Source organism: Leuresthes tenuis, unplaced genomic scaffold (assembly GCF_036924035.1).
Source record: "Leuresthes tenuis unplaced genomic scaffold, fLeuTen1.0.hap1 SCAF_2, whole genome shotgun sequence".
NCBI lineage: Eukaryota > Metazoa > Chordata > Actinopteri > Atheriniformes > Atherinopsidae > Leuresthes > Leuresthes tenuis.
The window spans coordinates 15,097,054-15,124,744 of NW_027325356.1; the positions used below are offsets into that span (position 1 = coordinate 15,097,054).

The following is a 27,691-nucleotide window of genomic DNA, read 5'->3' on the forward strand; positions in this document are numbered from 1 at the left end:
TCTATCTATCTATCTATCTATCTATCTATCTATCTATCTATCTATCTATCTATCTATCTATCTATCTATCTATCTATCTATCTATCTATCTATCTATCTATCTATCTATCTATCTATCTATCTATCTATCTATCTATCTATCTATCTATCTATCTGTATGTACGTGACTTCACATATGCAAATGTGGTCAGAAATAGTTCCCTTTAACAAACTATAGATTAGCTCTTTTTTATGCATTGTATTTAATAGGACAAAATAAGAGAGACAGAAACCGAGATACGAAGTGTAGTTGTTGTGTTCCTGTGCCTTCCAGTTGTGTCATAGTATCCCACATCACTTGTGTTTTGCATGTCTTGATAGTTTTTATTTGTCCGAAAAGGTTAGAGGAGTCTTAAAGATTGTTTTTAAACTTTATGGCTGTTCCCACTGAGCCCAGGACGCTCCTGGTTCCTCGGACTGGGCTCCTGGTGCCCAGTAGGCCCGTACAGACGTCCGTTTGTGATTTGGTCAACAGCACCTGCAAGTGGAGAACTCATATATTTCCGCTTTTGGAATATTATCATGGCTGTTGCCATGGGGTGGCGCTATCTAGCCAAATAAAGTTCCCCGGAGAGTCACGAAAGGTAGCGGACAAACCCGAAGTGAACCCCGGAAGCTTGGTCGTTACTGGTCGATGTCAGCCTGTTGTTAGAGCGATGTGTTCTGCCTGCCGATGCTCGGATGGGTTGCCATTAACTTTAATTTTAACAGGGCGTCAAATGTATTGACAAGGAGTTGCCAACGTAAGAAATCGGGAGCAACAAGGTATGTTATTCAGTTGTTACTCCTTAGACTCTGTGTACGCACCCGCAAACACTGCTAACATGCTAACCGTGTTAGCTTCTCTCAGTGGCTAGTTAGCAAGCGAGATTTAGCAGCCAGTTTGGTTGCAAGTGAAGTGTCAGGCTAGCAGCAAGCGGCAGTGCACAGTGCGCGTTGGTATTCAGTTTCTGTCACGACCTATAATTGCAACAGGGTCGAAAGACCCAAACTTATGCTTCCAGCTTGATGTTTCTCGCTAATGGCTCTCCCATAATGGCCAATCACACAGACTGCGGTTGCTATAAGTGGAAAGGGTGATTATATATGATTTGAAGAGCGCTCAAATCTCAGTCATCCCCCAGCCGATCTGATTATGCGATTCAGTCTTTTACTGGTCGAGTTAAATTATTCAAGACAATCAATAGACTGGCTTCAAGGTTATATAGTCTTGTTACTGTCGTCATTTTTTACTATTTTTAAAAACGAGAACAAGACAATCGGATGTCATTTTAATGTCTTGACAACACGGAATTCCTCTAAAACAACGATGACTCTGTTATCACAAGGCGATAAATGGCCATAATGATAGGTGTGTTTCCTGGGAGTAGTTGACAAATTTTAGATGCCACCCAGAGAGGGAAGACTCATTATACAAACGGTGGGGATTTTGAGTGGTTGTTGTTGTTCATGCACTCAGCTGTTCTTTGATTTGGTGAAACTCAACTAGACTCGACTCTGGTTATTCAACAGTTTTGCAATAGACTCTACTCCTGTAAAGGTTACGATAAGATAAGATAAACCTTTTAGTAGTCCCACTGCTGGGAAATATGATGTTAAGAGCATTTGTGAGGCTTTCTAACTCTGAGATTTACCCTGACACACTCATAAGCTTTGATAAAGACTCGCTAATAGAAGCTGTCAGTAGAAAGTAGAACAAGCAATAAGATCTGTCCGTGGAAGCGAGATTTGTTGCAAAGCTGAACGTTGGATCCGTTTCAGTCATTTTCAGGGAATCAACTGACAATCAGGTGTTTGAGTCTTAGTGTAAAACTGAGTGCTGAGTGCTGGTCCAGGAGGTACAAACCACAGTATGCGGTTGTGAAGTTGAAACTTATTACGTATGTTGCCTCTCAACTTGCTTCTTTTCTTTTGTGCAACAGGAAGGGTTGCATTCTTGTTACACTGTGGGCAATGAAATGGTACACCGGGAGACTCTTGATGAGCAGAGTCATGCTGATTAGTTTTTTCACATCACCATCATCATTATTATTATTAATATTATTGACCTTGGAAGGCAAATGTGATTTTGCTTTATCCAAATCACAAGAGAGTCCATCTTGACAGGCTCACCAGGCTGTTTGAGGCTGAGGCGAGTTGTGTGGGAGCAATCGGAGTCCTGTGATGTCAGCTAGAGGCGGGTTGTTGGCAATGGCTGCTCCTGAAGAGGTTTGCATTTACGCTTAGAGCATCAGTTACGTCAGAACCAGAGCGTCTTTCCCCGTCGAGTAACGAGCAAATAAGGCTCGTCTCTGTGGAAAAGATGTTTTTGCTCTTCTACTGACTGGCAAGGGTGGGATTTACCAAGCAGCTCCACTCAAGTAACGTGATGGATGCAAGACAATTTGTGATGGACAGACGGTTCATCCAATCGCCACCACAAACCATCTGGCATGTCAGTTGCTCATTCAGACTTTTCTGTGTAATGGTAGGAATGTAAGGCTTGGATTTTACTTGTTTTTTCAGGAGGAGTCGGACACTCAGCTGTCTTAAGACCTTTAGTGATTCAAAATTTCTCAGTAATGTTTGGATCTCAGCAAAACATTAAAGACACCTCAACTCCTGACATGTACCCGGCGGAGCGATACAGAAGGACGCCCTGGTGTATCCTCCGTGGAGGGAATGTGTGACATGTGGGGGGGGGTCGTCACACATTGATCCGACGTAGTGAATTTCGCTCATCTGACAGCAATCGTAGAAAACCGTGGTTGGTTGTTACGAAAAGAACAGGCAGGTGATATAAAAGCAAGGATATATGATTTTGTCTTATGACTGTTTCCTGGACCCCCCCCCCCACCCCTGTGTGTGCGTGCCTCTTCCTCACAGCCCCCATTGAAAAGTTGAAGGGACTAAGATGAAAGTAGATCGAGGAAAGGAGTCGAGGATGTACAAATTGGTCTGTCTTGCTGTGTTTCCAGTCTCTAAACATTGTTAGGTGGTGCTATTATGAGCAGGTGTCCTTTGTTTAGTTACCATCAGCAATATAAAACAAACTTCTCTACTAATTTGGAAAATAACATTTTAAGCATAAGAACCAAAAGCTAGACGAGAGAAGAGAAGATCCTCCGTATACCGAGTGGCTTATCTCTAAAACAAAAAGGAAAAAAAAAAAATGTCTTTCTTAAAACTAGATCAGGCTCGTGAAAGTCCAGGCCCCTCTCTGCCGTGCTGTATTATTTGTGCAGCATATGTTTGGCTAAGCCATTTTAAGTCACTATCAATTATGTTTTCCATGAAAACATACAGAACTGTGTCACCATCTGCTATAAGCGCATAAGCAACCAGATTTAGGTGCTGCTCTTGGATGACATGCAATATTTGATCAAAAGCAGGACCTTAACCTAGATGGTGCACGGACGACACAGAGCAGAAACATCTTCTTTTTTTTTTCGAATGTAACCAGCACCGTGACTGTTTGGCTTTACATGTGTGTCACCCTCTGAGACAGCCAGCTGGCATGAAATCCCTGTGCTCTGTGGGTCAAAACGGTATTTTGATAGAGATGTTTTCCAGCAGTCAGGGAGACATCTTTGCGGTTTTTGAGATGTCGGCACCGTAGGCTGTAAAACTCCTCTACAATTCCAAGTAGCACCCACTGTCATGGAAAGTTTTTGGATGCAAGCAGACGCAGACATGGTTTGGGCATTTAGTCAGCTAATCACTGACAGCTTAACCCTGCACAGCATCAGTAACCAGTAAGAATTACCACAGCTTGGGTCAACTCGTCACTCGGTAATGAGTAAACAATTCTGGTTGGTAAGGTCCACAGATGACTTAAACATGTGAGCTTTTAGAGACCTCATCTGTGGTATAGGTATAGGCTGATCAACGTTTTAGCTCTGACCTCATGCTAAATTTCAAAGTGGGTTTCTTTCTTTCTTTCTTCTTTTTTTTTTTTTACACCTAAGAAACCCCAAATGCCTTAGCCTATTGGTTTACATTGTCTGTGAATAACAATGGCACCAGATAACTGGGTCTACAGATTATTATTAGCCTGTATGTACCGCAGCTGCAGGATCAGTTTCCCAGAGGGACCGGGAGATATCCATTTATTTATGTTGAAGCTGCCGGACTTCGTCCCTCCAGCTGCTCCCCAACGTTCTCTCACGACCTTGGCGTGAAACGAGAAGGCTAAAACTCCAGTGACTCATGCCTCTTGCAATGACTCGGGCTCAAAGGGCGCTGAGCTTAAGGAGCCGAGTACAAGGTTGAGTCTCGTTGATCAAATTACGTACATTAAAGAAGTCAAATCATGCAAATGGCCACTGAATGTCATTTTTCAAATGTTTAAAATGAAGACGGTAGCCTTAAATCAGCCTTGCTCAAAATGTTTTGATTCTCCCCAGGGCACGATGCAGTCTTCAAACCACCGACTAAGAGATATGGAGCAGCACCACCCGCTGCTGTCGGCTGGTGCAGATGTGGAGGCGGGGAGCCTCGCAGCTGGAGTGATGGTTGGGGGTCCCCACTCGGGCCACACTTCCAGCAACCGTACACTGTGGTTTATTCAGGACAGCTGTGGCATGGTGTGTGCGACCATGACCTGGTTCCTGGTTCTGTACGCGGAGTTTGTGGTGAACTTTGTAATGCTTCTGCCCGCCAAGAGCTTCTGGTATTCGCTCCTGAACGGGGCCACCTTCAACTCGCTGGCTGTGCTTGCCCTGGCCTCGCACCTGCGCACCATGTTGACTGACCCGGTAAGGCGGTTTAACACTCTAGCGACAGCTCAACGGTCTGTAAAGATGAATTATGTAGAAAGCAACGTGAGAGTGGCGTTTTTGGGAGTTGAATACAAGCTATTGTTATTGTTCTGGCAGTCTGAATGGAAGAGTAAATGTTTTGACAGTGCACGCCACAGCGCGAGCAGAAAACCCTGCCCGCCTGACACATAGAGTCACTCGCTGATGTTCTCTGGGACACTGAGCTGAAGGATGGAGTGCCAGAGGATGCTTTGGGTGAAAGCTGCGCAGAGCCGCCCATTAAACTGAGTCTGAATATCTCGTTGGCTGTTAAATTCAACAGCTCCAGCTGAAAATTACTCGCAACTAAGTCGACATAATAACTGATGACGTCAACCTGATGACGGCGACACCACAAGCAGCAGACGGATGCCAACAGTAAACCGACTTCACTGCTGTCGACTGCCACTACTTGTGTTGCCGTAGGTTCGATAAATGTTTTTTAATTACCGTAAATATTAATTCCCCGGTGGTTGGAGACTGACACCCAAACAAAATTAAACAAAACAGAATGGAAATTAAAAACGATTTTAAAAAAAGATGCACTTCAGTATCATTTATTGCATAACTCTGTGTATAGTTATAAATTAACTTTCATCCTAATTCGTATTTCAGAACATTTGATGTATCTTATGCCATAAGAAAACAATAGATTGCCTTTTTAGGTCGAAGCTGTTCCCAGTGACAAAGAAGAGGCTGCTGAGGTTTAAAAGAGGGATATTATGCACCTGATCAATCAGCTTCGGCATATGCCATGTGATCAGTATCAGCAGATCCAGCTCACGCCAATCGGTGATCGGTCCCGAAAACCCTGACCGGAGCACGTCTTATTATCAGAATGTTTCCCAAATTGTAGTTGACGGGCGTTTCCCTCCACTGTCTGATGTGTCGCTCTTAGAAATTTTTCAAGCGACGGATCATTGCTCATTTAAGTGTTCAGTGAAATGGAGACTTTGCCACTGATACTTTGTGACTACACTAAATTTAGCCAATTCATGCTTCAAGAGGTCGTTGGCCAAAAACACTGTCAGCGGTGCCTTTGCAGCGATGACAGAATCTTACTTTGAGACGTCGGACGCCTGATGACAGCTCCACTGGTGCTTTCCTGCAGAACAGCCCAACCCTGAAGGAATGCTCCATTTTAAACTCCTACAGTAATACATGTAGAATTTTTGAGTGTGGTTTAAAGTTCCTAATTTTCTGGAATATGGCATTTTGCAACATAAAACTGTGTATAATCGTATGGGAGTATGAATAGTTTTTTTTTTTTTTTTTTCTTTACTTCTGATTGAACACTTTATATCCAAAAACACAGCAGGATGCCTCTCCCCCTTTGCCACGTGACACTAATATATGGACCTTTATATTTGATAGCAGTATTTTTTTATTTTTTTTCCCCTGTATTTCCTTGTCTTTAGGGTGCCGTTCCTAAGGGCAATGCAACCAAGGAGTACATGGAGAGCTTGCAACTGAAGCCCGGTGAGGTCATTTACAAGTGCCCAAAGTGCTGTAGCATCAAGCCTGAGAGGGCACACCACTGCAGGTCAGTCTTACGTCGTGTCTCCACCGCAGGCATGGCCTGAGCAGCGGCTCCAGTCTTCCCTCTGTGCCCTCACAGGATCTTTCCAGGCACAGAGTCAAGAGTAGATCGCTGCGCCAGCTTGAGCCCTACAAACACTGTTATGTGTGTAAAACACAGTAGACTTGTAGCATGTGTTCAGCTGCATCAGGAGAAGTGCATTTGCTCTGTTAAGATTGGCTTAACACAGACAACCTAAAATACACTGAAACTGTAATTTTTGTGGCCAGATAGCACTTACCGGGCGCTCACACCAAAAGCGTCTTGAGCGGCGCCGCCTCTGCTGCCAAAGAGGTCAAAGCGGCCGAAGCAGCGGGGCTTTCAAATAGCAGGCATATATAATAATCCATCTATACATCCGTTTCTCCTCCATGGCTGTCCTCTCGCTCTGCCCTTTTCCGCCTTCGGGAATCCAGATCGGCTGTGTCGCGCCGCTGCTCAGTTGCATAAAGTTGAGCCTCTCTCAACTTTCAAAGCTCATGAAGCTCACAAGACGCCGCTCACGACACCGGCCGCTCATCAACGCCAGTTAACATTGAAAATGAAAGGCAGCTCATGACGCTTTTGGTGTGAGCGCCCGGTTAGAATCACCAACATTCCAACTCACCCTAAAAAGGGCTAGAGGGGGTCATTTCTTTTCTTCTTTTCATTCTACGGCCAACAACCAACAAAACATGAAGGCAATTCGATCACTGAAAAATTAGTGGCTATTGTCAAAAATATGGAAATGGGGACACACTATTATGAAGAAGGAAACCTGGCCTTCTGCTTGTCGAGACTTGCCTCTTTTCTTCCCTCAGCACAGCAAAGTCGTCAGCCTCAAATCAATACGTGGAATTAGCTCAACTCATTCTCTTGTCTGTCGGTCGCTCCCACCACAGCTTGGTAGCGTTGCAAAAGCTGAGGCAAGGAAAGGGATTGCTGCGTCGTCTTTTCTGTGGGGAAAGAGCTACGCCGTCGCTGTTAAAGGTGGAAATGATCGGAAATACATTTCTCTCCTTTCATTTCGGGTCACAGACATGATAAAGAGGGTCGTGTTAGGAACAATGATGAGCTGGTATATAAATGATAACATTGACTTTGACATCTCTGCTGGTATTCAGTAAGTCATGCATTAACGCATCTCTCCTGCTTGCAGTATTTGTAAACGATGCATCAGAAAGATGGATCATCACTGTCCCTGGGTCAATAACTGTGTGGGAGAAAAGAATCAGAGATTCTTTGTTCTTTTTACTGTAAGTACACTGAAGCTGCTTTGAATGGATGTTTTGTTGAATTTAGCAAGAGGGTTTGACAGAAATTTGGAAACCTTTTTCAGGTCATTATAATGAGACAAAACAAAAACAACATTTTCCCAGGTTTTTAATAATTGTAGTTGCATTGTTTTATTTCCTTTCAAACAGCATTTTGTAATGTAGTGATTTAAAGCTGTGTAAATGTTCCGTCTTTTTGGCGTAGCAGCGCAGCAGGGACGGACCCACATTAAAATGTGCTCTCGAAGCCACCCGCCACTCTCATGATAGCATCGGCATTTTTCCGTGGCTTCACATGCTGGCTGGGATCTTTTTTTTTCTTTTTTTTAAAAAAATGAACCTGAGGCTGAGAAGTGCGAGGCCACTAAAACGTTTAGGTTGCTCCTTTTTCCGACTTAAAAAAGATGGAGAAGTAATCCAGGTCCAGAAAGGGTCTTTAATTAGCGGCTTACAGAGTGTGACTTCATACGTGTAATTCAGAATTCTGCATTAACGTTGGTATACTGGGATTACATTAGGATGGACTAGCTTCTTTTTCTTGGTTTATTGACTACGGGCGTTTCTTATTGTTCACCTCCCTGTTTTTGTTCTCTTCTTTCCGCAGATGTACATAGCCCTGATTTCTGCCCACGCCCTGGGCCTCAGTGCTATGCACTTCTTCACATGTATTAAAGTTCAGTGGAACGGTAAGACCCTGCGACATTTGAATTAAAAACACGGGTTTGAGGTCCTTCAGGAAAAGATCCAGATATTTGTTTAAGTGGTTGAAACTGCTCAGAAAAGCTGTGGGCGGACAGACGGAACAGAGTCTGTGAGAATAGCTGCTCCACTCACACCACTGTAGCAATGAGCCAGTAAATGAAGATACTATTTCACTCTTAGAGGTCATGCTTTTATTTAAGAATAAGCCTATTGTGAGTCATGGCATCATTTGCAGCAGTGAGCGCTGCTGTTTCAGTAAGGAGGGAAAAAAAGAGGGTTATTAACACAGTGAGCGATTATTAGCTGCCAGTTTATTACACTCTAAAACATGGGCACCCACCCTGGCTTTCAAACCCTAAAACTGAACAAATATGAAACATTTGGACCCCTTTTAACATGCGTTGATCATTTATTTATTGCGTTTGGAGTTATTTGTAGGTTTCAGTCAGTTGTTCGGTGTGACCTAACTCGACCTCATTTCTCCTCTCTGTGGTCAGAGTGCGGCACCTTCTCCCCTGGAGTGTCTGTGCTGCTGCTCATCTTCCTCTGTCTGGAAGCCATCCTGTTCCTCACCTTTACAGCTGTTATGTTTGGCACGCAGATCCACTCCATCTGCAACGACGAGACGGTGAGTGTCCACCGCACTCGCCAAGCTGCGTTTCTCTCAGCAAGTCGAATATAAAGGCTACTGAAATAACAAGCATTAGTAATATGTAACTATGTCACCTTGTGTGAATGCCTTGCAGGAGATTGAACGTCTTAAAAATGAAAAGCCAACATGGGAACGCCGCGTGAGGTGGGACGGAATGAGATCTGTTTTCGGGGGTCCGCCATCGCTGCTGTGGTGCAATCCGTTCACCGGCCTGCGTCTGCGGCGCCTGTTGGTGTTGACCCACGGTCGACGGGGCGGGTCGGAGTTTTCTGTCTGACAAACGCAACCAACCCAGGCAGATCACCAACACCTGGCTGTGTCTAAGGCAGGCTGTCTTTGGCTGGGGCTGAGATGGACCTCTTCTCCCGGAGGCTGTCCTTGTTGGGTGGGTGTCGGAGAGAGACCGGCCGGCTGCTCCGGTGGGACCCCAGCGCATCGCGACAAACACTGAAAGTTTGTATTCCAACGCTCACAAAGCAGACATAGACCCAACGTCTTTGGTGTTGTTTTTCCAAGAGTATCCCTCAACAACTGGAATTCTTTTTTTCTTTACATGAGTAGAGTTTTGGTTTGATTGTGTGTTTCTTGGTGAAGCATGTCATCTGTAACTCAAGTGAATCTTTTTTTTTTTTCCTGACCGTCCAAGAAGCTGTTGGAACACTGCTCATGCATCTCTAATTATGCGGCTGGATGAGGTGTTTTTTTTTTTTTTTTTTTTTTTTTTTGTGAGCTGAACACGCGAGATTCAAGAACAGTATTTGAATTTTCTGCAGAGGGCTCAGCAACGTATCTTTTATCATCCCTGGACCCAGACAAGAGGATCTAAGTGGGGAAAGGCTTGAAACTCCTCTGTTAGACCCAGACAATGGAATCAAGGACATGCACTACTTACCAAAAAACACTTGAGAAGAGCCCCAGATATGGAGCACAGTGGACATCGGAGATTGAGCTGTGCTGCCTTTATTTGCATGTACAACAGCCCAATCAGTCAGCATCTCAGCCTGGAAATGGGGCTTTTATCATCTTCAATTTATTGAACAGGCTACTGTGAACAAGAGCCTTATTCTTATTCATGAGAACTGAGTGGATTTTCTTACATTTTCATCCCCTTTATCATGTTTTTCCTTCCTTGAGCTGAAATTGTTGATTTTTTTGGATGACCGTTGGGTGGGGGGGGGAATCAATATTTCTTTTTTGTTTTAATATAACAGCTGCTGAAGTTCAATCACCAAGACCACTCCTCAAAAGCTGAACACATTAAGTCACTGGGATTCTTCTTCTTCTGTTATTCTGAGTCCTCATTTGGTTAAGAAAAGGAAAACGTTGTTTTGTATTCCTCGTCTGTGCTGCTTTCTACTCTGTGATGTTTTTAAAGCGATCGGTGACTGACAGACCACTGACATGCCTCCCTGTCTTTTCACAACACAGTCATTCAGAGTGAAGACCAAATGTTACTGAGGCTGATTCACACGTGTTTCTTTTCCTCCGTCTCAGAAACCGGTGGCTATTTCCATACGTAAAAGGATTCTGTTTACAAGGATATTTAGATGTGACTGCATAGCAGTTAAACCCCCCCGAAGTAAGCAACCTTCGACTGAGACGTGGTCACTTTGCATGCTCCTCGGTAACCACTGTTGAATCTTGAATAGGAGGATTTGGAAACACTAACACAGCTTTGTTTTGCAAAGTGTGAGCTCACATCGCACAGAGCCAAGCTCCTTCGTAAAGTCGGTTTGTAAAAGGCTGAGTTGCCAGGCTAATTATAAAAAGCTTTAAAATCGAACGGTCTCGGAGAGCTCAGCAGACGCTTGCGAGGCCTTTTCCTCCTTTCTTTCTTTCTTTCTTTCTTTTACACAACTTTCAGGCCTGTCACATCTACTGGCAGGGCAACAGCGAGCCCTTTCCTTGTGTCATTGGAGCACTTATCGAAGCCGTTGAAATCGTGGAGTCAAGTGCATCAACTTGAAATATATTGTGACTTTTTGCCATAATTAGGAAGATGCCCATCCTAATTTTATTCTACACAAGTAATGGCCTTGTTAGCACTGAACAGATGTGGCTTTTTGAATTCAAAGTTCTCGATTACTGTCAAATCTAGACTCTTTTTAAGTCTCATTTTCTGTCTCACTGGACGGTACACTGCTGTTTGTGCTTATCTGTGGCTCTAAGGGGAAGAAACCATCTCAACTGTTTACACAAAGTTATGAAATCCGATGCTCTACGGTTGTGGCGTTTTAGGAAACCTGCTGTTACTAGAATGTAAAACCAGTCTCTTCTCAGACCAGGGTTCAGAGCACTGAGCGCTAACTGATATCAGGGGATTTTTTTTCTTTTTTAGATTTTAATGCTGGCCTCTCATTTCTACGTTTATTCTGCTGGATTTTTCAAAAATCTGTATATCAACATTGTCATGCTTTCCTTTTGTTTAGCACAGTCTGTCCCGCAAAAAATCTTTATTCTAACGTGTTCAACAAAAAGTAGTGAAGTTGGTCGGACACGATTGGCTTGAAGGACGTCATGTTCACGGGTGCAACTGAAGGAGAGATCGTTTAAGATTGGAAAGAAAACAGAGAATGAGCATCCACACTGTACAAGATGTCAGTAGAATAGAAGCCAATCCCTTGAACCTGATATAGTTGTATTTGTATTAAATGGGGGGGAAAAAAACCCTTAATTACGAATTGACAAATGCTGTGATGACTGGTTATCGATGTTAGACGTTGACTGGTGTAATATGGACAAGCTTGTTTGATGTATTTGAATATAGGATAGTCCTGTTCCATGACCAACCTCGGATGCAGTAGTTTTTATGTCTTTAACTGAGATTCTGTTACAGGGTGTGTCGTTTTACAATCGTGCTCAGCAGATGAATCTGAATGACGATATTCAAAAGCATTAAACACAGGTCAGCGCATTTTCTCTTCTCTCTGCTGGAGGACTTAAAAGGATTCGGTTACCGTGATGAGATGAGCGTTGGAACATTTTTTCACACACAACGGTGTGTTCGTCTCCTCACACTCGCCTGCGGTTAAAGGGAGATTTACGCAGAATACCGGTAACGAGGAGGCTTTGCTGATGTATATTACAAGATGGATGCTCAATAACAGATTTATCATTAACACAAACCATGGAAAGGTTGGGAAAGATTTGGTTTCCTAATCTCCTGAGAGAATGTTTCTTTAAGAGAAGAAAAAGTCCCTCAGCTTTATAAATGAAATATAAAGGCTACTAAAATAACATATTATTGGAATGTTTTATTTGAGTTGTTTTTTTTTGTTTTTTTAAATTGTGTCGAATCTTATAATGTCTTATCAGTGTCATTCTTTTACATAATAAACTTGAATAAATTAAAGATATATTTTGTGGCCGACTTTCCGTCATGCACTGCTGCCTTTTGACTCTCGAGGGTTTTTCTTTTGGAGGGAAAACAGAAGATGTTGTGAGTTTCGTACGAATATTCAATGCAGTTCTTTTTGAAGCAAAGTGTCAGGGTGTTTGAAGGTGCCGCAGCTGTTGCTTTGACTGTACCGTAAAGTGAAATAAAGCAAACTGCTGTAGAGATTCAACATGGCAAGATCAATTTAAGAGGCCTTGTGATCTCTGTGCATAATGGACAAAAATGCACACTCAATACCTGAGGCTTCCTCAATACCTCTGTGACAACAAACAATACAGGAAGTCCTTCCTTCCCTGTGTAATGACTTGTTTATTTATTCTGAAACACTATGAATTCCCTTTTAGGTTTGATTAGAGTTTCACTCAGTTAAATTCTTCTAATCCAAAACAAAATACGTATTCTGGGATGACTATTTAGAATTCCAACAAAAGGAAAGCATCAGTCTGCTTAAACGAAACTGTGAACACGCTCAAAACCCATACGTTCAAATAAAAAGTTAAAAATAGAGCAACGTGGTAGATCTGTTGCGTTATGAATAAACCAAATTCAAACTCATGTAAAAGTTTGATACATTTTTAATGAAATCTGTTTAAACAAACATCCAAGACAATTGTAAAACACCAACAAAAAAAACTATACACTTTTATTGTAGAAGCAAGGCTTTAGCTCGTCCCGCATATATCCGTAGAAGGCTGAAGATGATAAAAGATGTCACTACTGTGACGAGTTGAAACTGTTTAGCTATGACTGCTTGTTGCGTCCTCCATCCTCAGCAGTTCACGGACCTCTCGGGGGAGGCGCTAGCGCACACTGAAGCGGGTTGTCGGACGCTAATAAAGTCAAAACAGAAAGAGGAGCGAGCGCGAAAATGGCGGCGAAAGTTACAGGCAGCAACGACGAAACTGAATGTTCGCAACATGAGCATGTTGTGAACCGCTGGCTCGTAGATTATTATTCTTTTCTGGCGCTGAACTTCTTCCAAAATGAACGGAACGACGACTTCTGCGCGGTCAGGAATATACTGGACAGTAAGTAACAGCCCTCCTCTGTGTTTATTGCTACTTGCCCGCTAAGCCGGGTTAGGCTTAGCTAGCTCTTAAACACTGTCGGAAATAACTTTGGCGTCACCAGACCAGACTAAGTGTTTACTGAGTTGAGGTTTTCTGTTTTCACTTGTGGGGCCAAATGAAACTGTGCTCAGTATCCGTGACGCGGACATCACAATCTTGAACGCGGCAGGTCGTTTTGTAATTCCGCTAAAAACAATGCAAAGTAGGAGGAACTTCTTGCTTTGTGCCAGAGGAACACACAAAGGTGGACGTCAGATCACGGGGAAATTAATGTAATTGTCGTTGTTTTTCGTCGTCTGGCAAAGTATATATTGTATAGAACCTTTACAATGCAATTTTATCAGCGGGACACACGACAGGATATGGACTTAAAAAGCCTGTCATCCATCAGCTGCGAGAATTTAGTTAGCGTCTTTATTTCTATACCGATGACCTTAGGCTGATAAGCAGCTATCACAAACGCAAGAATATGAAGCCAGTTATGGCCTTGAACTATGAAGCATACTTGTTGGCTGAATTGTCTGCTTTGTTTCTCCTTCAGGTGTTTTGGCACGTCCTTTGGAGTCCACCGATGACATGCCCATAAAGATTCGAGTATTGCAGTTTCTCTCGCGTATAAATGAGGGTGAAAAACTTGGTGAGATTAAACATGAGCATTCTTTCGTTATTACACATCTCGGTAACCTTTTTATAACACTATTCATTGATCTGCATCTTTTTTTCTGTTCTGATATGATTGAATTAAATAAGACAAGCCCTTCGTATAAATGCAGTTGTTGCCACCATAACCTATAACTATGACCTGAGTATCTCATTTTTCTTCTTTGCCTGTTAGAGGTGGCTAGAATGACCATAAAGAATCTTTGTACCTTTTCTTCACACCTTCCATACCTATAGATGAGAAGGGAAAAAAAGCTTGCATTGCATATATTCCATGTCTTGTGTGAAGAAATGACCGTGCATATTTAGCTTGTGTCACACAAGATCTTTTTAACACCAATCCTTTATTTATTTTTTTCTCCTGTAAATAATAAGTTACACGCATCTAATCTCGGTCACACTGTGACGACACAATACAGTGACCGTTGCTCTGCCTCTGCCTGCAGACCTGCTGTTTGAATCTGATCAGTCTTTATCTCCTCTGGAATCGGCCCTCGTGCTGCTGGAAAACATGAATGAGGAATTCAGAATTCCCCAGCAGGATTTTGAAAGTGCCTGCACATCGCTCAAAGAGATGGCGAGTCATCTTAACTGCATTACTTCGAAATCCTTTTGTAACACATGGGTTAATACTTTTTGTATTCTTTGACTTAAAAAAAAAAAAAAACTCTTAGCCAAACAAATGAATTCTGTCTCTCTTTAGATCGTGGTGACCTTTATCAAGAAGGGTGAATTTGATCAAGCAAAGGAGGTGTTAAACAAACACTTTCCCAAAGCAAAGGGCGGAAAGGTAAGTCGATCTCATCTGTACTGAGCCTGTCTTCTCTCCACGGCTGTTATCAAACAGATCCCGACCGTCTAAACTCTTGGTTAGACATGAGTAACAGTTAAAGTAATCAAGCAGATTAAATGTCATTTTGAGATGAAAACTATCATCGGTGCATCTTTAATTGTACAAAGATGTTGGCTCGCTGCTTGTCAGATGGCAGTGAAACTGACATGTAGCAGTTGGGTGGCTCTGAATTTCTGTCAGCTGAATGTCAAGCGACAACAGATGGTGAAGATTCTGTGTTCATTTGCCCACACAGTGATTGGTTCATTCTTCAGATGGTAGCCGCAGCTTCAGTTCTTCCGTTTTAAGATGATGCCTCCGCATCACAGAGAGCAAAAAAAAACCACCCTCATCGAGAAGACCTCCGATTGTAATTTGCAGTTGTCTTCTGTTACCAGTTATCAAATATGAAAAAAGAACCAAGCAAAATGAGCCATAAAACTACAGAGTATGCTAGTTTGTTATACAGTATATTAAAATGTTGACATATTTAAGAAGGTTTTACTTAATTTTGATCTTTGTTTGCATGTCATATATCTCATATTGCTGTTTTTTGTGTGTTTGCTTGTTCTGTGTAGAGAGCTGTTTTCATGGGTCTCATCTGTCGGAAGGGTAAAACACATGAGGTCATCAAGCAAATGAGCTTTCAGAGTTTCAAGGAGGAGATGCTAGCTTTTTGTCAGGGGCTATGCACTTTCAGCATTCCCTTTCTCTACAAGGTACATATTCTTATCGAGATAAAGAGTCTTTTTAGTTTTCTTTTTGTCGATCGGGGATTCAGAATGGAAGACTGTTGAATTGGAACATTTGGATAAGTGAAGTCGTTGCCATTCAAAGCTGATTCACACCACAAATGTTCAGATTAGATTTTTTTTTAAAAAGATGCTCTAGTATATAGTAACACTGATGAGTCATCATATGAAATTGAAACATTTTTTTAATGTAGCACTGTTGATAAAGGTGTGGTGAGTACAACTTTGTTTTCTTTGTGTGTTTTCTTTGTGTGTGTGGTGTGTAAAAGGCTGCCAAGACACTCGTCGATAAAAGACTTGTGGAGCAAGTTGACAAAACGGCTGAAATTGACGAGCAAGACGAGCCCGGTCTGTCCTCCACGCCACAAATGATCACGATCCAGTTTCGACCATGGTACGCTTTCTCTCCCCCTTAATTGAATTGGAAGAACCCAGTCGCTGCTGTTAAAGTAAAAAGTTGCCAGCGTAGAGCAGAGTATGATTGATGCATACAGTCAACACCCTTTGTTTCTGGCTTAAATACCCTGTTCAGCTTTTTATTTATTTATTTTTCTTGTTTCGATGTTACCTTTCAGTACACACTCAATAATCCAGAGGGCCAGACTGCAGGCGGCCTACAAAGCCCTCGCTGCAGGTTTAGATGAGAAAACATTTGCCGAGTTGGAGCAAGAAGTGGAGACAGAGGGCCAGAAAAGAGAGGACCTTTGCCCGCATCATTCATCTAATGGAAACGGGGACGCTAATCTGAACTCGGAGCAGGAAAAGTTATTTCAGAGGAACTCGTGCAGCCCCATGGAAGCTTCCCCCGCAGACCAGCCACCACAAACAGACGCTGGACCTCAAGCACAGGCACGTTCAGTCTCAAAGGCACTTTACACCGTGGCACGGCTGGTGGTGGAACCAGACAGTCAGCCAAGCTCGCAGTGCACGCCAGCTCCAGAGGAATTAGAGAGTGAGGTCGGAACAGAAAAGCCACCACAGACACTGGTTGTATCAAGTGAAAAAGGCTTCAAAGACGTGGAATGCCCAGTTGCAGACAGAGAAATTGCCACTCCCACACGAAAGCGTCCCAGACGAACTACCAGGACAGTCAGCAAGTAAGCATTAAGAAGAAAAAAAGAAGAAAAATAAATGGCCGCTGTTGGTAGACACTCTTACAGCACCTGCACACTGTTAAAGCTTTTTTTTTTTCATACAGAGCTTCAACTAGTGTGGCTGAGCTCTTCACAGACTTTGAGGAAGACTCTCCAGACCCTGTGACCAATGGGAAAATGCAGTGCGAAGACCTCGATGACCAATCGAACATATCACTCAGGAGGTAAGTTGAAACATACATCGCCACACATGCCTGGCTCATGTTAGGATAAAAAAAAATCTCCATTATGGACTCGCAGTTCTGATGAGTAGCTGGGTAAAAAGGACATAAAGCTTCACATCCACACTCTTGCATTGCACGTGTGTTAAAGAGCAATAATAATGATGTATTGAGTATTCCTATGCTTTAGTATTTAAAGTGTTACGGTGTAATTTTGGCTCTGGCATAGGAGCTGTGTCCTTGCTTTTATTGTCCTGAAACGCCCTCCAAAGGGCAACGGTTCAAACGGGATGTTCAGAGTGTGACGGGTCCTTAAGGATGCTGTGAGCTCTTATGAGGTAGCATTATCTGTAAATGTCCTCAAGGGAGGAGAAGGCAGCAAATGTGATGACTTCCTGGTGTGCTTTTCACTGCTGGGGAACAAAGCAGCGCTGCAGTAGCTCTGCACACGTAACATTTCTAGGAAATCACAAGCAGTTTGTCATATGGTTCGTTCTTTTTCAGTATTTTCAGAAAGTGCAGACGCTGCTGTTCCTCCTTTACCAGCACAGCAGTGTTGGTGACATCATCATCCACATGCACACACAAGACCCTTAAATCTGGGCCAGTCTGAATTGATGTGCAGGAGATGTGGATCAATCTTTGCCTTCCTCTAATCTACAATGAGCTTCAGTTTGTTCTGTGAACACCACACCAACAGCCTCTGTATCTCATCTCTATACACACTCATCTTCTCTGGAGATAACACCCTCCAGCATTGTGCCAGATGTTTAGCAGAGTGTAAAACAGCCCTAAGGAGAGCTGATGCTGAGACGGGGAAGGTGGGAGACTTCTCTGACTATCTGGGTGTGGTTTGACAGGAAGTGGGATCCAGTAGCAGATGCATTGCATAAAGGCAGGGATCATGGGGGTGGGACATTTTCTCTGACACCCCATCAGGTCTAGTTGCTTTCCACAAGCTCGCCCCACCCTCAGTGTGCACCCCACCTTATGTTCAGTCAAACAAACAATTGATTCAAGCTCTCTGGAGACAGAACAGTAACATGTGTTTACCCTCTCAACATTATCTTACCCTGGATTGACAACAAAGACCTTGTGTGGGTATTTTAGTTTGTCACTACCTGTCACTTGGGTCCTTTTTCTAATTCTTATCACGGCTGATGTGGATAATGCCGACTGGGCTTTTCAGGAGGATCGAAGCTTCCTTAGCGTCTGTTTTTAAAGGAAATGCATAAATATAAAGAAGCAAGTAGCACCCCATTCGCTATTTAATGGGAACCAATAGCCAGATGCAACTGGATCAGTGATGGAGAACGCCACAATCTGCCTGATGCAACTAAAGATGTTGAGCAAAAAAAGATCTGTGGTTTTTCAGGCTAATGACTTCAGTCTTATCGCAGAAACTCCAGCAAGACGACACAATCATCATCATCAGAGAGCGAAGAAGACACACAGCTCTCCTCTTCTTTCCAAACTCCCATGCAGAGGCCTCATAAATCACCGTCCAGCGGTCCCACCACAAAGCAAGTCCAACTACGATATCATTCATTTGATGGCATTATTTTGGTTGACGGTTTGGCGGATTAACACGAGACAATCTTTCACTTCCTGAATACGCAGCGTTTCAGTCGATTTAGAGGACATCTGTATCAGAGACACTTCATCGGACGGCTCACCCAAACGGTCCCTTCGTCACCCCGTTCCTCAGAAGAGCTCCACTCCTCACAAGGACTCCGCTCAAGGCGAGGATCCGTCCCATTCCAAATGGTTAGTAAAGGATAACACCAGCAGCTTTAGTTTGTTTGGACTGGCTTGCCTGTCGTGAACAAAGGCAAAAAAAAGGTGGTCAGCTCATCTTTTTTAAATGTAGAAAGCCAAGCAATGACAACTTTTTCATGTCCACAGGAAAATGCTGTACAACAACGCAAAGGAGAGTAAGTCCACATGGAGCGATGAGGAGTCGTATTTCGGCTCCAAGCGGAACACCGGTAATCAGTCCATTATCTGCTTCTGATCAATCCTGCGTTCATCTGGCTTTGAAAATACCGCTTGTGATGTCACTTTTTATTTTCTGTCTCAAAGGATCAAATGAGAGCACCGTGTCAAATTCAGGCCACAAGAAGAGGGTGAGCATAACACGGGAGCTGGCATTTCCACTATTCTGAAGTTAAGAAAATGGAAGAAAAAAGAAAGATGTTCACAAAGCTTTAAATTCTGGCAGATATTTTCAGTCTTTTTTTTAAAGCAACACCAGAGATACATTCACACGGTGTTCTGTGACAGCTTACCTGTACCATTAAGCCAGCTGTCCCTTGGCTGAGTTCACATTTAACAAAGATTGGTCGTCATTATATTGCTCAGATAAGTTGGCCCAGAGCAGGTTAACTTAAGGACATTGGACCAAACCCAGCAGAACAGCCACTCTGGTTACAGAACAGAGCTTCTTAGAGCGGCTCCATATTTTATTCGTGCATTTGTCTTTTTTTTGTTGTTTTTTTTTTTGGTTCCTGGTTCCATTCTCAAGATTTTACACTTTTACTTTAATCGCTGAAGCTCCGCAAAACCAGGCAACATTGCGTTGGCAATTTGTACATAAAACCCTTTTTATGAGGAAAACATTGAACCCAGTTAGCATTTTTAATGACAAATGACACTAGTTCAGTTACGGTCATTATTTCAGTTGATAATTACAGTCGTACAGACTCTGGTGTAATTGTGTAGTTATTTGTAATGAAAAGATGAGTTGATGTCAATATTTTTTGCAGCGGCTGCGTTAAAAGTGACTCGTCACCATCTCATTCATGTCTAAGTGTAAAGGCATCGATTTAACTGTCGTCATAGTCATTCAGAATCATTAAAAAAATATATTCATGTTGACTGATCTGAGTGTGAGTAATCATTCTCAGAGAGCTATTAAACATCCACTATAAAACCCAGTGAAAGTCCAGTGGCATCCACTTTGAATTCCAGTTGTTTTTTTAGTTATTATTTTGTAATATTTAACCACATCTTATGTGAACCTGGAAAACCCTGAGAGAGACCAAGCTGAATTTATTTTACAGAACTCAAAAGTTGAAACAGCTGACGAAAGCGCCACGCAGGCAAATTTCTAATTTTAAGTCTGCCGCATCAGCATGCAACCATACTGACTGAAAATAAAGCATTTATCGTCATTTCAGGGCAGCAAAAAGCTAAATAACCTCACATGCTTCTGTTGTTGCAGAGGTGGACTGACAGCGAGACACAAAAACTCCGAGACGGGGTCAAGAAGTTCGGAGAGGGCAACTGGAGTAAGATAAAGGCTTATTACTCCTTCAAAGATCGTACAAATGTCAACCTGAAAGATCGTTGGAGAACACTGAAGAAGGCGAACATGGTCTGAGCTTTTCTTTCTTCTTTCAAACCAGCACTTTTATTTTCGTTTTCTGGATTACTGTCATTTTAATTTTTTTTTTGTTTTCTGGATTACTGTCATTTTAATTTTCTGTTCAAATGTAATTTCTTACTAAAGATTGTTCACAGTTCATTAAATCCAGCATTTGTGGTTCAAAGATGAGTCGTCTCTCTTTTGTAATTAAAACAAAACAAAACAAAACAAAAAAAAAAAAATGCAACCGAAGGGATTTGATTATTCACTGCAGCCTTACATGAATGAAGAGAAGTGACACAGACCAGATGACGCGCTCAGAAACAACTCGGTACCAGTTAGGGGTGTATAATTGCAGATTGAGGAAATACTGTCCCGGCAACAGCTGCTCTGAGTGGATTTCCACAAAAGATACTGAGGAGGATTTTGGTAAAGAGAAGACAGACGGAACATGTTTCAATGTGTTGACGTCAACATTTCCAATGAACCTCGATAGGACTTCTCAAAGTCCTATCAAACGCCGGCACAACTGGTTTATAATCACTCCCAGCTGGTCGAGGACAAAGTTTCATCTCAAGCAGTTTAAAACTCAAACTACTCAAAGACAGATTTATTTGAAAAGTGACTCTTAACATGTGAACAACAGTTGGTTTGGAAGGGGGAGGAGGGGTATTAAGAGGCTCTACATATTGGAACAGTTGCAATATCCAGGTGATTTAAAAAGAAAAAAAAAAAACATTCAGTCTTGGGAAACAAGGATATGGTTTAAGTTGTAACAACGATGCATGTTCCCGTTGAAGAAGGTACTTTGCTCACACCACATCATGATAAAATAGTAGATGGTGAAGCTGAGCAGCTACAAACACCAGCTGGCCCGTGTGTGGACGTCCATTAATAAAAAAAAAAAAATAGAAAAACATTGACAGTCAAGGTGCTGGGTTTTAAGTTAATGTGTCTTCATTCCTAATGAACTCTCCGACGTCAGCCTGGTGGAACACAACAATAGACATGGGGTCCACTCGCCGGCACTCCTGGGTAGACTTGGCTGCCACTCCGAAACCCTGAGAATGAAGACAACTAGTTTACTGCCCCCTCCTTGATTAACAAAAGTCAAAACCTCCCTTTGTTAAACTGATTCCTCTACTTTTCTACAATATACGAATAATGCCTGAAGTGTGGAACCTATGGACAGATAGCTTTTCCTCTGATGAGACGTGTTTTTCCAGACTTTACAGCAGCTCCTTGGTCTGTTTGTGGGTCTTATTGCTCCAAGCACTGCACTTACTTACCTTAAAAAGCTCCAAAGCTAGTTTTGCTAAGCGTTTCGGGTTGTTAATTATTGGTTGCGAAGCCCCAACCACTCGGTTTAACTGCATTTTCTCGATACTGATCAGACCTTACATTTATTTGCACTGAACTGAATTCGGTTACATTCTTTAACAATCAATCAATAAATAAAGATGAAAAGCCATAAAAGCTACAATCCCTTAATCCTTCCTCAAATTGAATGTCAAATTTAAGCCATAGTCATCATACATCACCATTTTCAAATATCTCTGGTCTATAGTTTGTTTTGGAGTGCCAAACAATGAGAGCATCAGACTGAAAAAAAGAGAGAGACTTACCAAAGGAACATCAGCCATGGAGTAAACCACAAGCCCCTGATACTGCATTGTGTTCTCTGTGATTCTGCCAAGGCCAGATTTTAGCACGTGGTTCCCGTACAGGAAAGACTGCTCCGCTCCGGGTTTCACCCAAACCTTGAACTGAAGACAACAGGTTCAATTTATCCATACATGCACGACGACCGAGATGCTGGCTGAGATTAAAAGCTACAGTAAAGATGAGAGTGGAAGTCATATGTTTGAAGCTGGAACACAACAAGTGTCTGTCAGCAGATGTAAAGTTATGTTTTTTTCAGATAACCGGTGCTCAGTATTCTGGGTTACAATCAGCAAAGCTAAATCCAGCCTACAGAACTTAAATTTTGTTCCTATCAAAACACTCTTAAAAATAAGACCGTCATTACAGCAAACACCAAAGTAAAGGAACAGCTGCACCTCTCCTAAAGAGAAATGTGATGCCCTTCTTGATCTGCTTGCATACATTGTGCCTCTTGTATATGTTGTGTTACACTGACAGATACAGAATCACAGTCCACACATTGGATGATAATCCTGGAATGGTTTTATAAACTGCTCTATAACTGTCATAACTGCTGTATTATATATATATATATGTATTGTTCAAACAGGACAATTTGAATCCCCTCCTTCCATCAAGTGCATTAATTTGGAGAAAGGCATCTAGTTGGTCATCTCTAAACGTGACCTGCACATAAAGCCCCTTTGACTTACGAATCACCACTTTTCCTGAAAAGATTTGGAAAGATTTTGTGACAGATTGTGATAACAGGTTCTACTGGAGGGGGTTGTGGTCACTTTCATTCAACCTGTATTGCTTCTTTTTCTAAAACCTGTTACTCCAGCCTCCAACAGTAAGGGATAGGGAAGAGTGCAGAGATACGAGATACACCACCTTCGCATAGGGCGCCAGGAAATCCAGAGCTGTGATGTGCAGGCGAAACTTATTGGTCTTGGTAAACTTTCCAAAGCAGGTTCCCGCAGAGACGAGCTTGTCCCGGGAAAAGTTTGTGGCAAGCTTGAGAATTTTCTCACTGCGGATAGAAAACGACGCCGTGTCAGCTTCTGAACGCACAGGTGGCCACTCTGACACGAATGTATAATAATTCATAAATACCTCATGTAATACACCCGGTCATGGTGTAGTCTGAAGCAGTAAGTGCCATCAGGTCGGTCCACTAGAAGTTTGATGTTTTCTCCGATGCTTTGGCCAGGGGAAAAACATGGGTCACACACAAGCTAGCACGTATGCTAATACAATTTTCTGCAATTTCAGACTTTTCAGGCCAACAACAAGCCATTTAATCCCACTTACTATTTTGACAGCTTTTCAAACATCGTTTTCGTTTCCTCGTCAGTCAACGGCCGCATTTTTAGGATGTGAGGTAGTCTTTTAAAGCTGAAAAAAAGAATAGAATAGCGTATCTTGTGCTCGAAGTGTTGAAAACGTGGGTCAACACGGAAGCGCGTCACACTTTGAAACGGAAGTCGCTTTACGTAAACAGTGAGCGCAGTTCCTGGTTAATTTTTTTGGAGCATTCTTCAGCTTTCGGTCGATCGTACATTTCCCCGGCAAACCGGTCACCCTCTGGTAAGTTTATTTCCGTGAAATGATATTGAAGCACAGTAAAAACATTTACCTCACGACTGTTAAGCCATACGACAGGCCGTCCATTATAAATTTAGTTTTTGTGAAGGCCGGTTGTGTTAACTGCTCGAAAACGGTTTCAGTTAGCTTGGTTTGCTAGCTGTCAGTTGGGGAAAAAAAACCACAGACCTGCGGCAGCTAGCCATTGAACGCTAACTCGGGAGCTCACCCTGACAGCTACCGCCAGTCGCTGCATGCAACAACCCGCTGAAGGTAATCACTTTGAATTGAATTGTGAAATGATGAAATATCGTCGGTGCTTGTGCGAGTTCAGCTCGGACTCGTGTGACGAAATGAGCGTTTGCCGCAGCGGTGCGAAGTTACATAACGCTCATTTGTTTGTAAATACTAATTTCGGTCCTGTAATCTAAACTTGGGGTCCGCGTCGCCGATATTTTAAGAATTTAAGATGCTATTACTACCGACATCAAGCTCTTCTGCGCTTATTCTCTGCCAGCAGACAACATGAGTCCCCTGCACCGAGTGCACATTTTCACCTCAATGTCAGCGATGTGTGCTGTCAGTAGCACAAATTGGGGTGATCGACATAGTCAGCGAGTTTTTTTTTTCCCTTTAGCACAACATTTGATCCTCCTGTCTGACATGAGAAAATGGCCAGTGTTGCCACATCATTACCAAGTTGGACACAAAAGCAGTCATGTGTACCCAATTTCGTGGATTTGTGCCTTTTTATAATGCAGTTCCCTTCATGTTTTTGCTTGAGCTGAGGATAGCCATTAACGCCCATATGCTACAAATCCTTCTTATAGTGTTTTCCCTGTGCAAAAGGGCTCCTTTATTATTTTACTCTCATCATTTGTCTTTAACAGAGGACAAATGTCACCATACACAACCCTGTGCTGAATACGTTTAGATGATCTTGTGTGCAATCAACACTTATTTGGAAGTAGGAACAGCATATTCAGACATTTAGATGGACAGCACATTAGATTTTCTCTTCCTGGCCTTGTAGTGAGATAAGCCTCCAGACGATTTCAGCTCCAGGAGGTGGTTAATTAAAATGGATTTCCTACCAGTGCTGTAGTGCTAATAAAGGCACTCTGAGAACTCAAACGCATGCCGATTATTGACCCAAAGAGTCTACGGTTATATTACAATACTCTGTTGTGACACTAATCAGTTGGACAGCCTGTCTTTACACTGGGGGAACACCTAAGATCCCATATTTTGACACTGTATGTACTGACCTAATTTCTGTTATGTAAGACTTTTGCCGTACTGCAAGGTGTGTGATTATTTGCGCCCATATGTTGTAATTATCTTAAGTTTAAGTTTTTAGCCTCGCAGCCCTTTTAAAAAAAATTTGTACGAGGAAGTCAAAAAGTGTCACAGCAGTTAGCTGTGAAAGCGAAATGGCCCCAGAAAAGTGGGTCAGTCACATGAAAATGTGTTTGCGTCTACTTAGAGACTAAGAGAATAAAACAGAGGGGGATGACAGAAAATAGCAGTATTTATCATTGGAACTTCCAGCCTGTAGTTATTTTGTCTGTTTTTCACAACAGTTTTGGTGTGTATCGACAGGTGTGAGCTGCCTTGTTTCTGGAGAACAGTTCTAGTCCCAACGGTTTACCCCAGAGGAGCCAGCGGCCTGCCTGCCTGTCATCAGCTTCCGGTGGGTGTTTGTGACTGGTAACTCTGAACAGGAAGACAGGCGCAGAGAGACGTCTGAACTTTAAGAGGAAACTGTTGCGGCTTCTTCGTCTGCCTCAGAATGACTGAGTTCTGGGTTTGTTTCAGCTGCTGCATTGCAGAGCAGCCACAACCAGTGAGTATGAAAACGTATAGATCACTAATATCAAAAGGGCCGCACGATGTCAGGAGAAAAACAAGCGTGTAAGGGATTTTTGTTGGAGGGCACCAAAGTAGGAAATGAAAATGATAGAAAACAGAAAACTTTTCACATCAACTTTAACTCTGTACGGTTGGTTTCGGTGCTCTAAACGCCACCGAAAAACCTCTTCCTCTTCCAGTGCCGCTGTCTTCAGAGGGCAAATTTATCTGAGTCTGAGAGAAAATGTTCCCACATTATTGCTCGTATTTATCGACTGAACCGACTTACCTCTTCAGTCTGTTTCTCCATTTTAAGTCGTCACTCTTCTATCTCTTACTTATTTTTCTTAGCACATACAGAGCCTTCATGTCACTCAACAACAACAAACTGTTCTATAACCATTTCAAAGACTTTGTGGCTGAAAAAAGCACACATTTGTTATAGTTAAAAACAAAGTGTCAACCTGTCGCTTTGAGCTGCGCGACGCCGAAGAAGCAAAAAGATTTAGAAATGCGTAGGTTCTGTTTCAGCTGCTTACTTTTCCAACATCGCTGATCAATAATTTATGTATTGGATGTAAAAGAGTGACGAGACTAATGCTGGTCTAAATGTTTACGCCCCTGTTTTCAGAAACGGCGGCGGCGAATCGACCGCTCCATGATCGGGGAGCCGACGAACTTCGTTCACACCACACACGTAGGCTCGGGGGAAATGGGCCTGGGATTGGCATCAGTAGGTTTTCATCTGCTTTTCAGAATGTCCAACCAACAAAATGTGGCAAACGCGGATTTGCGGTCAGTTAACCTTTGCACCCTCTTGCAGGTGGACCTCGTTCAGGCCCAGATGAAATCTAAAGGGGGCTACGCACACGGAGGTTCTGAAGGCTCTCAGTTGTAACGAGGTGAGAAACTTTCTGATATCCCACAGTGGAACTGATATCCAGCCAAAGAGCTTTCACTGCTCCAAAAATCTTACACGACCAGTTTAGACCTGTGGCTATGCGCACGGCTTTTTATGACATGAAGTTTTCTACTTGAGGAAATCTTTGAATAGGCTTACTCGCATATTTAGCAAATAACTGGAGTGTGTGATCATGCGGCGTGTTTCCCGTAACAACACAGTTGCAGCATTCTTTGCGATCACTGATAAGCAACTTGTATCATTATACCAGTTCATTTTCAATGAAGGTTCATAGTTCATCAGTCTTTTACTGCCATGCAAATGTGATTTTAAAAAGTAACTCGTAACCACCGGCGTTGCATAAACCTCACCGTGTTACAGACTCTGGCCTCCAGCTTCCAACTGCTTGGTGACAGAGGAGGCCCTTTAAACTCGTTTACATTGAACGCCTACAATTGAAAGTCTTCCCCTTGACTCTGCCCACACTGTTTCAAAACAAAACGATGACAAATCATGCTTGCACACCACAGCGGGCTCGTCTTCTGCGGCTTTGAGAGGAAATTGGAGCAAACGCCATGCAGCACATATCTATACTGCATGTGGTCGCGTACTGGCAGAGTTCTCTCTCCGTATGAGACGATCGCCATGCTTTTCCTTCTGATAACACGTTTTTTTTCCGATTACCACCTCAGTCTCAGTCTTGTGACGACGACTAAGCTGTCAGTAAAATTGATATTATTTCTTTTATTCACACGCGACTGGCCTGATTATTTCTTTCTTTTGTCCTGTTAACGTTGCACCTTTCTTTGTTTTTAAACTCCCACTTGACGTTGCCATGGTCGCATTTTTAATTTCAGACTGATCCAGACAAACAATGTAAAACGGAAATCATTTGCAGAGGCCAGAGTCAGTATCCTGAAGCCTCTCTCTCTCTCTCTCTCCAGTCTCTAATTTGACCAAACAAGCTAAGATTTAGTGTAAGGAGTGTGTGATTCTGGCCCACATCCTAACATTTCTTCCACCCTTTCTCCCACAGCTCTTCGGCTTTGTGGAAACTACTGTTGTTGATATATGGAAGAATTTTCAAGGAGAAAAAAAAAACAAAGCAGTTCTGTCTATTATGGACCAAAAGACAAAACCACTGCTTTTCCATGATGTTGTATATATTTTTATTTTCCATTTCTTTCTTTTTTTTTTTTTTTTAATAAAAGCACTGCTATCCATTTGCTGCCATACTGTTGCACTGTAAAGAGTAACTGTTGAGAGTAGATAAGAGGGTTTAGAAAGCTCACAATCTCAGTCCGATGTATGC

The 27,691-nt window shown here is 42.6% G+C and overlaps 4 protein-coding genes across 4 annotated transcripts; 3 read left to right on the plus strand and 1 right to left on the minus strand.

Annotated features, from left to right (window-relative positions):
* The first annotated feature begins 654 nt into the window (after positions 1-654).
* zdhhc7 (zinc finger DHHC-type palmitoyltransferase 7) lies at positions 655-11,660 on the plus strand. Its single transcript, XM_072380311.1, has 7 exons — positions 655-804; positions 4,425-4,775; positions 6,236-6,360; positions 7,535-7,631; positions 8,254-8,335; positions 8,849-8,979; positions 9,098-11,660. Exons 2-7 carry the CDS (start codon positions 4,431-4,433, stop codon positions 9,278-9,280), a joined length of 963 nt encoding a protein of 320 aa, XP_072236412.1. The 5' UTR covers positions 655-804; positions 4,425-4,430; the 3' UTR covers positions 9,281-11,660.
* A 1,580-nt stretch (positions 11,661-13,240) lies between these two features.
* Positions 13,241-20,513, plus strand: terfa (telomeric repeat binding factor a). The gene is made up of 13 exons (XM_072380312.1): positions 13,241-13,428; positions 14,012-14,107; positions 14,577-14,707; positions 14,834-14,920; positions 15,541-15,681; positions 15,984-16,108; positions 16,290-16,811; positions 16,913-17,032; positions 18,430-18,552; positions 18,650-18,796; positions 18,935-19,017; positions 19,112-19,155; positions 20,253-20,513. Exons 1-13 carry the CDS (start codon positions 13,269-13,271, stop codon positions 20,409-20,411), a joined length of 1,938 nt encoding a protein of 645 aa, XP_072236413.1. The 5' UTR covers positions 13,241-13,268; the 3' UTR covers positions 20,412-20,513.
* An 822-nt stretch (positions 20,514-21,335) lies between these two features.
* On the minus strand, positions 21,336-23,582 carry nip7 (NIP7 nucleolar pre-rRNA processing protein). The gene is made up of 5 exons (XM_072380330.1): positions 23,355-23,582; positions 23,157-23,243; positions 22,935-23,073; positions 22,022-22,162; positions 21,336-21,457 (listed from the first exon to the last, which is right to left on the minus strand). The coding sequence occupies exons 1-5, from the start codon at positions 23,408-23,410 to the stop codon at positions 21,338-21,340; spliced, it is 543 nt and encodes a 180-aa protein (XP_072236431.1). The 5' UTR covers positions 23,411-23,582; the 3' UTR covers positions 21,336-21,337.
* Positions 23,551-27,466, plus strand: cdc42se2 (CDC42 small effector 2). Its single transcript, XM_072380331.1, has 5 exons — positions 23,551-23,630; positions 25,230-25,473; positions 26,110-26,211; positions 26,302-26,380; positions 27,416-27,466. The coding sequence occupies exons 2-4, from the start codon at positions 25,420-25,422 to the stop codon at positions 26,374-26,376; spliced, it is 231 nt and encodes a 76-aa protein (XP_072236432.1). The 5' UTR covers positions 23,551-23,630; positions 25,230-25,419; the 3' UTR covers positions 26,377-26,380; positions 27,416-27,466.
* The last annotated feature ends 225 nt before the right edge of the window (positions 27,467-27,691 follow it).

Bases quoted from the DNA above. Each gene is read 5' to 3' on its own strand.
- zdhhc7 (XM_072380311.1), top strand. From the start codon at position 4,431: ATGCAGTCTTCAAACCACCGACTAAGAGATATGGAGCAGCACCACCCG. The intron at 6,361-7,534 runs GTCAGTCTTACG...TCCTGCTTGCAG, and splicing joins GAGAGGGCACACCACTGCAG to TATTTGTAAACGATGCATCA. The intron at 8,336-8,848 runs GTAAGACCCTGC...CTCTGTGGTCAG, and splicing joins TATTAAAGTTCAGTGGAACG to AGTGCGGCACCTTCTCCCCT.
- terfa (XM_072380312.1), top strand. From the start codon at position 13,269: ATGGCGGCGAAAGTTACAGGCAGCAACGACGAAACTGAATGTTCGCAA. The intron at 16,812-16,912 runs GTAAGCATTAAG...TTTTTCATACAG, and splicing joins ACTACCAGGACAGTCAGCAA to AGCTTCAACTAGTGTGGCTG. The intron at 18,797-18,934 runs GTTAGTAAAGGA...TCATGTCCACAG, and splicing joins GATCCGTCCCATTCCAAATG to GAAAATGCTGTACAACAACG.
- cdc42se2 (XM_072380331.1), top strand. From the start codon at position 25,420: ATGACTGAGTTCTGGGTTTGTTTCAGCTGCTGCATTGCAGAGCAGCCA. The intron at 25,474-26,109 runs GTGAGTATGAAA...CCCTGTTTTCAG, and splicing joins TTGCAGAGCAGCCACAACCA to AAACGGCGGCGGCGAATCGA. The intron at 26,212-26,301 runs GTAGGTTTTCAT...ACCCTCTTGCAG, and splicing joins TGGGCCTGGGATTGGCATCA to GTGGACCTCGTTCAGGCCCA.
- nip7 (XM_072380330.1), bottom strand. From the start codon at position 23,410: ATGCGGCCGTTGACTGACGAGGAAACGAAAACGATGTTTGAAAAGCTG. The intron at 23,074-23,156 runs GTATTTATGAAT...TTCTATCCGCAG, and splicing joins GACCGGGTGTATTACATGAG to TGAGAAAATTCTCAAGCTTG. The intron at 22,163-22,934 runs GTGGTGTATCTC...TGTTGTCTTCAG, and splicing joins TCCTGGCGCCCTATGCGAAG to TTCAAGGTTTGGGTGAAACC.